The sequence below is a fragment of the Littorina saxatilis genome, linkage group LG12 (genome assembly GCF_037325665.1).
Source record: "Littorina saxatilis isolate snail1 linkage group LG12, US_GU_Lsax_2.0, whole genome shotgun sequence".
NCBI lineage: Eukaryota > Metazoa > Mollusca > Gastropoda > Littorinimorpha > Littorinidae > Littorina > Littorina saxatilis.
In genome coordinates this window covers 10,445,647-10,455,646 of record NC_090256.1, presented here as the reverse complement: position 1 = coordinate 10,455,646, position 10,000 = coordinate 10,445,647, and the positions used below count along the sequence as shown (strand labels likewise).

The 10,000-nt window shown below is 43.2% G+C and overlaps 1 protein-coding gene across 2 annotated transcripts in view; it reads right to left on the bottom strand.

Annotated features, from left to right (window-relative positions):
• LOC138981224 (uncharacterized) overlaps positions 1-10,000 on the bottom strand; it is a 22,055-nt gene that overhangs the window by 6,207 nt on the left and 5,848 nt on the right. For both annotated transcript variants that reach the window (XM_070354068.1, XM_070354069.1), the window contains exons 6-11: positions 8,905-9,036; positions 6,619-6,724; positions 5,323-5,486; positions 4,196-4,297; positions 2,501-2,590; positions 1,803-1,932 (exon numbers count right to left, since the gene is read on the bottom strand). In XM_070354068.1, the coding sequence (XP_070210169.1) occupies positions 1,803-1,932; positions 2,501-2,590; positions 4,196-4,297; positions 5,323-5,486; positions 6,619-6,724; positions 8,905-9,036 (724 nt within the window). The remainder of the gene's footprint in view (positions 1-1,802; positions 1,933-2,500; positions 2,591-4,195; positions 4,298-5,322; positions 5,487-6,618; positions 6,725-8,904; positions 9,037-10,000) is intronic.

Genomic DNA, 10,000 nt, shown 5'->3' with positions numbered 1-10,000 from the left:
AACGTATTATCATTTTTGCAAACCGACAGAGATAACATGTGCATTGAAAGTACAACTTTCTGCAAGTTTTCCCGTGCAACTGTTTTCTGGTGGTCATATCAAAGTTGTTTAAATCGACTTGCATTCTTCGTGATCAGTTATCACAACAGAAATTGAAATGGGGAATTTGATTAATTGTGTGTGTGTGTGTGTGTGTGTGTGTGAGTGTGTGAGCATGTGTGCGTGCGTTCTTGGATGCTTGTGTCTGCGTGTCAGTATGTGTATTAATGAGTTATTGTGTGTGTCTTCGCGTGTGTGCGCATGCTTTGATTTTTTCAAGTCTTTCGTCTACGTTTGTGTGTCCTGTTTTGTTTACGTGTGCGTATGGTTTTGTTTTCGTATCTGATTTTTGGCTCATGTGAGGCCTCTCAGTTCTCTACCTCTCATCAACCCCCCCCCCCCCCCCCTGTTCCTCATTGCTCCCAGTCGTTCAGAAGAAACACGTTTTTAGCCCCGCCTTGAATGCTACACACAAAAGAGCACATGTACACTACAATAGCACGGCAGTCCAGCCAGCTCTTGGTAATATGGGGTGGGACATGGATTTTTGATCGAGACTTATTTATTTACTTTAAAAATTTTTATTTTTTTTTTACAATTTATTCATTTAAAAAAAAAATCTCCCTCCCTCTGTCTGTCTGTCTCCGTGTCCCACCCCCATATTACCAAGGGCGGCTTCTTGACCCCGTTAAGGTCAACACTTGTTTGTATAGTGGGTATTCAGAAATGTATGGGGTTGTTTTTCTTTTAAAGTACATGTGTCTGTCTCTCACAATACAGAAGTGTATGGTCTTTTTTAGTATTTTTTTTAAAGTACATGTTTTTGACTCTCACATTATACACAAGCTCGACATTTGCAATCAAAGGCCATAATTATAATTTATTGGAAATAAAGTAGCGCAACAATTTCTGTTACAACCAATGAGGGTATTTTCCACCACTGCATGCTTAGGAAGGTATGTTTTTATATATGAAAAGGCTGGATGTTGCCTGCATGCAGGTTTTCAATTCATAGAGCGTGTGTCTCTCAAACTGGATATTTGGAAGTGTAAAACGTTAACGTTTTTTAAACCTACTAAGTGACGAGAAACGTATACAGTTTGGCGCTTTCAAATTGTGAATAAAAAGTAGCTGCAGGTTTAATTGTTACTGGGGATGGGGGGGGGGGGGGGGGAGGGGGGGGGGGGGGGGGTCGTGTTTCTGACCTACTTGAATTTCGAACGCGTTCCCGTTTGTCTTTTATTCCCCCCACTTGGTTGTTAGCTTGGTCGCATTTGTCACTTGCTGGCTATTGAGAAGCGTAATGTCTTGCGGGGATATAGCTCAGTTGGTAGCGCGCTGGATTTGTATTCAGTTGGCCGCTGTCAGCGTGAGTTCGATCCCAGGTTCGGCGGAAATTTATTTCAGAGTCAACTTTGTGTGCAGACTCTCTTCGGTGTCCGAACTCCCCCCCCCCCCCCCCCCCCCCGTGTACACTACATTGGGTGTGCACGTTAAAGATCCCACGATTGACAAAAGGGTCTTTCCTGGCAAAATTGCTTAGGCACAGTTACTAATTGTCTACCTATACCCGTGTGACTTGGAATAATAGGCCGTGAAAGGTAAATATGCGCCGAAATGGCTGCAATTACTGGCCGTATAAAATTCCATCTCACACGGCATCACTGCAGAGCGCCTAGAACTGTACCCACGGAATATGCGCGATATAAGCCTCATTGATTGATTGATTGATTGATTGCGGTCAGTTCCATGGAAACACTTACTGGCTATGGAGAAGCGTAATGTCTTGCGGTCAGTTCCATGGAAACACTGACTGGTGTCCAAAGAGGTGAAGGGAGGTTCCTGAGTGTTGTAGTAGAAGATGTGGAAATTATACCCACTGCTGTGCACATCCTGAAAAAGGGAAGTAAACATATAACTTGATATTTAGATACTAATCTTAAATCTGACATCTTTTGGGTCTTGTTTATTCCCGGGACTTGAAAAACTATAGTTTTGATTAGTTGTCAAAAGAAATGCCTTTAACCGAGCCCCGGGCGTATACTCACATTTTTGTCTGGTTCATGGTGAGTTTTGAATTACACACTTGAGTCATTATCCTGTCTTGTACTTGAGTCTGAACGTTCTAAACGGGGGGCCCGGTAGCTCAACTGGTTGGCAGAGCACTGGATTTTTGATCTTAGAGTCACGGGTTCGAATCCAGGCCGGGAACGGACACGGGTCAACTTCATGCGCAGACTAAGAGACGGTATCCATGTCCCACCCCCGAGCCACCCCAGTGGCGCGTAAAAGACCTCGGTCTTTCTGCGATAAGTGTAGGTGGTTGATCACACCTAACCGCCACGCACACACCTTGGTAGCGCGACTCTTGTTGCTGCTAGCTTTTCTACGGGAGGAAGCGACCCGAATTTCCCAGCATTGGGATAATAAAGTAAATAAAGTGAAATGAATTGACTCTTACCTCTCCAGGCAAGTAGAGACTGAAGCGGATAGGCAGACGGTACTTGGTAGTTGTGGGATTACTGCCATCACTCCACGACTCGTGGTCCTCCTGCAAAACGTGTGTTCAACCATAGACCATTTATCCTGGACCGCCAACTAGCTCTCTCTCCGCTCTTTCTCTCTATTACGAGGTAGCGGCCTCTCGCATTTAGGAACCTACGCTTACATGGCCTTTCAGAAATCAGGGGGATGTCATATCCGGTGTCGATTGTAAACATGGACGAAGTTGCCGAGGTAAGTTCTGAAAATGCTAAAATAAACTCAGCTAAAGTGCATATGGAACATGTTTTTCGATGAGTTTTGTTAAGTTTAGTTTGGAGTTTTGGAAAATCCAGTTCATTGTCACCTCCCATTGTCACAAATAACTGAAGCGTGCTTTCTTTTCACTGTCTTCGAATCGCTGGCCTTTCAAACCGGACGCTAAGCGCCCCTGAAAGTCGAGCGACGTAACCTCGAAGGGTCACGTGACGAGTTGGCGGTCCAGGCTATTTGGTCTATGGTTCAACATACTCACTAACTCCCTTAAAACGATTAGGCTCAACATCTCAGATCTGCCCAGACTAGTATGTGGGATTACAGCATCCCTCCATTTTGAGAGAGAGAACTCGAACTCGAACACGAACTCGAAAACGTTATTACATAAGGATTATAGCGTTGGGTCCTCATGGTCCTTTCGTATAATGGAGGGGCGCTGGTTCTGTGCGACGCTTAGTTTTTGAGATAGGTGTGACCTGACGAAGTGCAGGACGTCACATTCCAAATAATAACGATTATGTTACAGGTGGAAGCCGCTGAGACTGCATTGCTTCGGGAGGTTTTCGCAAAAATAGATATTACACGATTCGATCGAAACAGTCGGAGAAGCAGACGCGCTCTGAGAAAATTTGCATGAGTGTCTTCCCTTTGTTCGTCTCGTGCTAACGTTATTTTGTATGATAACGATTCACTTGCAAAATAAAGTTAACAATTTGGTGTTGTAGTGGTAAATGTAGATATAAATGTGTTATAAAGACAAAGCAAACAAATAAACGTGTTTTTCTCGTGAAAATGTTGCGTTGTACGGATGTTTGGGTGGCCACGTGATGTACACAAAGCGAAGTGCGGGACGGACTCAGCTCTGTGCTGTAACACTGGCAAGTTCAAAACACGAGAAATACGATTTCGTTATGCGGGCAGCCACGGGGATGTATGTATTTTTCAAAAGGTCGTAAAATAAGTCTTGTATTTATCACCGTACTCAGGCCCTGTTCTTTTTTTCGTCACACCTAAAACCGTTATTTCTTGTGAGCGACGCAGCATTATTACAACTAGTCCTTCCAACAACACATACATAAAACGAAGAGCGAGAATGAAAACAATCTGTCCTTGAGAGAGAGAGAGAGAGAGAGAGTGAGGGAGAGATCGAGAGAGAAAGTGAGGGAGAGAGAGAGGAGACAGACAAACAGAGAGACTCAGAGACAAACAGAGAGGAAGAAAGAGAGACAAGAAGAAATAGAGTGAGAGAAATAGAAATGCAGACAGAGAGAGACAGATGGAGAGGAAGACAGAGGGAAAGAGACGGAGACAGAGAGGTGATAATGTCGTAGGCTATCCAGACAAGCACCCAACGAACAGCCAAACAAACACACAATAAAGTGAATCAAAGAGTACTCACGGCAGCAAAGTGCCACTGAACAGTGACGTTGATTCCTTCATACCCACGCGCTTGGTTGGTTACAGCCACCCACCGCTCACAGGGAATGCCACGTTCTACAGTCTGCAACACAAGCAAGCAGTTACTAGACGCGTTCTATAGTTCACAGGTAATGCCACGTACTACAGTCTGCAATACAGGCAAGCAGTTACTAGACGCGTTCTGTAGTTCACAGGTACTTCCACGTTCTACAGTCTGCAACACAAGCAAGCAGATACTAGACGCGTTCTATAGTTCACAGGTAATGCCACGTTCTACAGTCTGCAACACAAGCAAGCAGTTACTAGACGCGTTCTGTAGTTCACAGGTAATTCCCCGTTCTACAGTCTGCAATACAATCAACACATCTGTAGTTTGTAAAACACGCAAGATGTTACTGGACACTGGAGTAAGCCTATTGAGGTCTAACGAATGACGTCTCACAACGTGCGTGGTCGTCCTTGGCGGTCAAGAAAGCCGCCGCGATCATTGCGCAGACGACACTTCTAAACCGCCAATATTTTTTTGTGCGCATCACGTGCTCCACATAAATCGGCCGGAAACGAAGCAATTGGGAAACCTGGATACTGAAATACAGAATAATGGTGAAAGTGCCGGCTCGCACATTAGGGAATACCACATCATACAGTCTGCACTACAAGTCTCGGCAAGCAGTTACTATACGCGTGCTGTAGGTTGTAACACACGCAAGCTGTCACCGGACACTAGAGTAATTCTATACTGAAATGCAGAAAGCTGAAAGTGCCGGCGTTCACAGTGTTCTGCTAATCATTCCCAGTTTCACCTACACTACCTACGTACACAAGAATCTTAAACAAATATGGCAGAGCGCTATTTAAATATCAAATACATCAAGGAAAGTAGTAAGCGCTCAAAAAGCCTACGACATGTGTAATACTACTAATGTGCAATGTGTTCATGGGATGAAAGTCTCTTGTTCATTTCAATGCTTGTTGTTCTCGCAGGTGCCAAGAGTCTGCTTCCGAATAACTGTCACTTACTCTATTACACATGTCGTACATTTATAGTGCTTTCTTCCTTCCCTTTGTTTATCAGATCTGCATACACAAGGTTTTAATCACACTTACCGATCCAGCATACTGGTATTTGACCTTGGCGTCCATGAAGAACTCCCTGGGCGTCTCCATTCGCACCTGTTGGCCGTTGACCTGCTTAGTGAAGGCCATGGCCCCGGCACTGACAGAAGACATGCTGCAGCTACCGGCGTCGTTATCGATCAGGTAACTCACACCTGTGTCAGAGAGTGGAGGGGCAGGATTATAAATTACAAAAAATGAGAGTAGCTATCTCACTACTGTGTCAGAGAATCGAGGGGCAAGATGAAAAAGACAAAAAGATGAGATCAGCTATCTCACTACTGTGTCAGAGAATCGAGGGGCAGGATGAAAAAGACAAAAAGATGAGATCAGTTATCTCACTACTGTGTCATATGGAATGGAGGGGCAGGATGAAAAAGACAAAAAAATGAGATCAGTTATCTCACTACTGAGTCATATGGAATGGAGGGGCAGGATATAAAAGACAAAAAAATGAGATCAGTTATCTCACTACTGTGTCAGAGAATCGAGGGGCAGGATGAAAAAGACAAAAAGATGAGATCAGTTATCTCACTACTGTGTCAGAGAATCGAGGGGCAGGATGAAAAAGACAAAAAGATGAGATCAGTTATCTCACTACTGTGTCATATGGAATGGAGGGGCAGGATGAAAAAGACAAAAAGATGAGATCAGTTATCTCACTACTGTGTCATATGGAATGGAGGGGCAGGATGAAAAAGACAAAAAGATGAGATCAGTTATCTCACTACTGTGTCATATGGAATGGAGGGGCAGGATGAAAAAGACAAAAAGATGAGATCAGTTATCTCACTACTGTGTCATATGGAATGGAGTGGCAGGATATAAAAGACAAAAAGATGAGATCAGTTATCTCACTACTGTGTCATGGAGTGGAGGGGCAGGATGAAAAAGACAAACAATGAAAATGGAGACATCGATATAGTGACATTAATTGCCGATCAGTTATCTCACTACTGTGTCATATGGAGTGGAGGGGCTGGCTGAACAAGTAAAACAGATATTGTTCAAATAAAAAGGCGACAACGCCAACAGTGAGGTATTGTGGCAAAATGTGGACTTTATTTCTTCCTTGATAGCTGATCTTAGCAGGTATACATGGATGTACGAGCAACTTATGGTTTCAGTAACTCGTATGGATCACATAATATAGCTCTGGTTATGAATAAACCCAAATACATCTAAATACATTGTGTGCATCGTCGAAAAATTAATGTTCTTGCTATCTCCATTCCACGAGCCTTTTCTGTGCACCGTATTCCGTTTGGTCTCCATACTAAGACGCACCTGAATTGTAGTCATTGAGTTCGGTATACTGATTGATACCAGTCAGCGTAGTAGTGTCCCCCTTAAAACGGTATGCAGCGAAGTTCGTTGAATTATCGTAAAACTCCTGCAAACAGAAACATTAGAAACCCTGCAAATACGTGTGGAACAAACAACACTTTAAAGTACGAACAGATCCTAAACTAAATCTTCAAAACTGTGCACTTTTAGTTGAGATTGCAAATATTACTTGAACTGACAAAGTTCTGTTTGCGGGAATTAAACTATGTGCGGATTTGGATGTACATACATGCTGACATGTTAAAGGCACACCCCTTCTAGTGACAAAAGTTAGGCTCACCATCTGAGATCTGGCTGGCTTTAACAAGGAATAAGACCATCCCTTCACTTGGTCACGTACCGAAAATAACAGCATCGTTGCTATCTGTGCGCAGTAGGATTTTAGTAATGAAATACGACGGGCGCGATGGCTTGGTGGTAAGACGTCGGCCTCCAAAGCGGAAGGTCGTGGGTTCGAATCCCGGCCGCGCCTGGTGGGTTAAGGTGGAGATTTTTCCGATCTCCCAGGTCAACTTATGTGCAGACCTGCTAGTGCCTTATCCCCCTTCGTGAGTACACGCAAGCACAAGACCAAGTGCGCACGGAAAAGATCCTGTAATCCCTGTCAGAGTGCGGTGGGTTATAGAAATACAAAAATACCCAGCATTATTCCTCCGAAAGCGGCGTATGGCTGCCTAAATGGCGGGGTAAAAACGGTCATACACGTAAAAATCCACTCGGGCAAAAACACGAGTGTACGTGGGAGTTTCAGCCCACGAACGCAGAAGAAGAAGAAGAAGAAGAAGAAGAAGAAGAAGAAGAAGAAGAAGAAGAAGAAGAAGAAGAAGTAATGAAATACGTTTGTTAATTCAACTAATGACTTTTTTTAGAAATCAGTTAATAAAAAAAACACATTCCAACCACCACAGCAAGCAGTCAGGGTGTTAATTGGTAATTGCTACCTGGGTATGGCGAATAAGGTGGATGGTGTTAATTGGTAATTGCTACCTGGGTATGGCGAGTAAGGTGGATGGTGTTAATTGGTAATTGCTACCTGGGTATGGCGAATAAGTTGGATGGTGTTAATTGGTAATTGCTACCTGGGTATGGCGAGTAAGGTGAATGGTGTTAATTGGTTTGGGTATGGCGAGTAAGGTGGATGGTGTTAATTGGTAATTGCTACATGGGTATGGCGAATAAGTTGGATGGAGTTAATTGGTAATTGCTACCTGGGTATGGCGAATAAGTTGGATGGTGTTAATTGGTAATTGCTACCTGGATATGGCGAATAAGTTGGATGGAGTTAATTGGTAATTGCTACCTTGGTATGGCGAATACGTTGGATGGTGTTAATTGGTAATTGCTACCTGGATATGGCGAATAAGTTGGATGGAGTTAATTGGTAATTGCTACCTGGGTATGGCGAATAAGATGGATGGTGTTATCCTATGTAAAAACCTCTGCTAAACAATCCTTCTCATTGCGGTCAATGCGCATGCGCCAATCTTGGACTTAAAAAATGCGACCCTTTGACCGAACGAACCATGGGTTAGGGTTAGGGTTAGGATTAGGGTTAGGATTAGGGTTAGGATTAGGGTTAGGATTAGGGTAAGGGTTAGGGAAAGGGTTAGGGTTAGGTTGTTCACGACCTGATTAATCTCCCCATGTTAGCGCATGCGCATTGACCACAATGAGAAGGATTGTTCAGGCAGAGTTTTCAGTTCGTGACACCGGCATGCTTCAATCCCCAAATACTGCCTCGCTTGATTACAAACATTCTTTTGGGATTCCCAGTACGAGTGAAACAATAGACCATGCTATACTTTCTGCGTAGCCACCAAAGGGAGCTCTTCTGAACTATTTATACAAGACCTATAGTCGCATGTGTTTGAGTTACTGTTAAAACAGTACTCACTGACAACTAATGTGTTAATATCTATTGAAACTGGCCTCTTCCTTCTGTTGCTATTGCATTATGTAAAGGTAAATTGAGGACAGCCACAGCTGCTACATGGCGTGCGCCCCCACCCCCACCACACCCTTCTCCCCACTAATGTATGGGACCACACAGAATTTAAGTGAAACTAATTAAAACAAATAAATACTTGAACGCATAAATGATAACGTACATGAATACGTAAATAATGAAAAACAAATCAATGATCATGAATACATAAACAATTAAATAATAGAACAAGCCAAGCTACACACTTATACATAGATAAATAAAGAACAAGGAAGCATCACCTCGAGAATGCTGAATTCGTCGCCAAAGGGGTCGTTTATCTCCCCTATGAACTGAAAAGCGCCAGGAATCTGAGGGAAAGGCTTCTGGTTGGCCAGCAGCTCTCGCCCAGGGCAGTAGACACCGTTTGGAACCTGTGCACACAGAAAAACACGACTGGTGATAGGTTCAATTCTTCCGTTTTGTTCAATCAACACAGCTAAATTACTACTATCTGCAATATGTACAGAACAATTGGAACCTGTGCACACAGAAAAACACGACTTGTGATAGGTTCCTTTCTTCCGTTTTGTCCATCCAACACAGCTAACTGGTTACTAACTGGAATCTGTACACACCGTATGGAACATGTAGACACACAAACACAGGACTGGTGATAGGTTCCTTTCTTACGTTAATACAACACAGCTAAATGGCTAATATCTGGAATCTTTACAAAATACACATGGGTCAGTGATGGCAGGTTTCTTTGCAAAGTTCTGTTCTCCCAATTCAGCTGTATATATATACAGCTGCAGACTGGAATGTTGGTAGGTTTCCGAAGGAAAAAACTTTTTCAAGATAGTTTCACCCAATACAACTAAATAGTTGACGACTGGAATCTTAAATACGAGATTTAGGAGTTTCGTTTTACAGGTTAGGTCATCAATCAGGCAGAACAGGACGCAAGGAAATATCTGCAAGGACTGCATAGACATTTAACGGTTGAGGGAGGAGATCTGGCCAAGCCTTACATGTTAACTTTGACAGACAAAAAAAGTTATAAAGCACAGACTCGAAGTTTCCAGTCTTCAAATCTTTACTCTCGACGGTGACATGGGAAACAACCCATGACATAGGTAGCTGCTAGCTGCTGCTTAGCCTCCCTTTCGTATACATGGAATTCGAAGAACACAAGTAAAAAACATGGATACGGAAATGGACCTCAGCCCATCAACATTACCATTTGTGAGGACAAAACGGACTGGACATGTGGAACACGACAAACTTTCTCTTGGATATTTCTTTCTTTCCTGGTGTGACAGGCGAACGAAAAGTGGACCCACAGATATTATAATTATAAGATAAACCAGAAAGATGTACAGTTTTCAGAGAAAT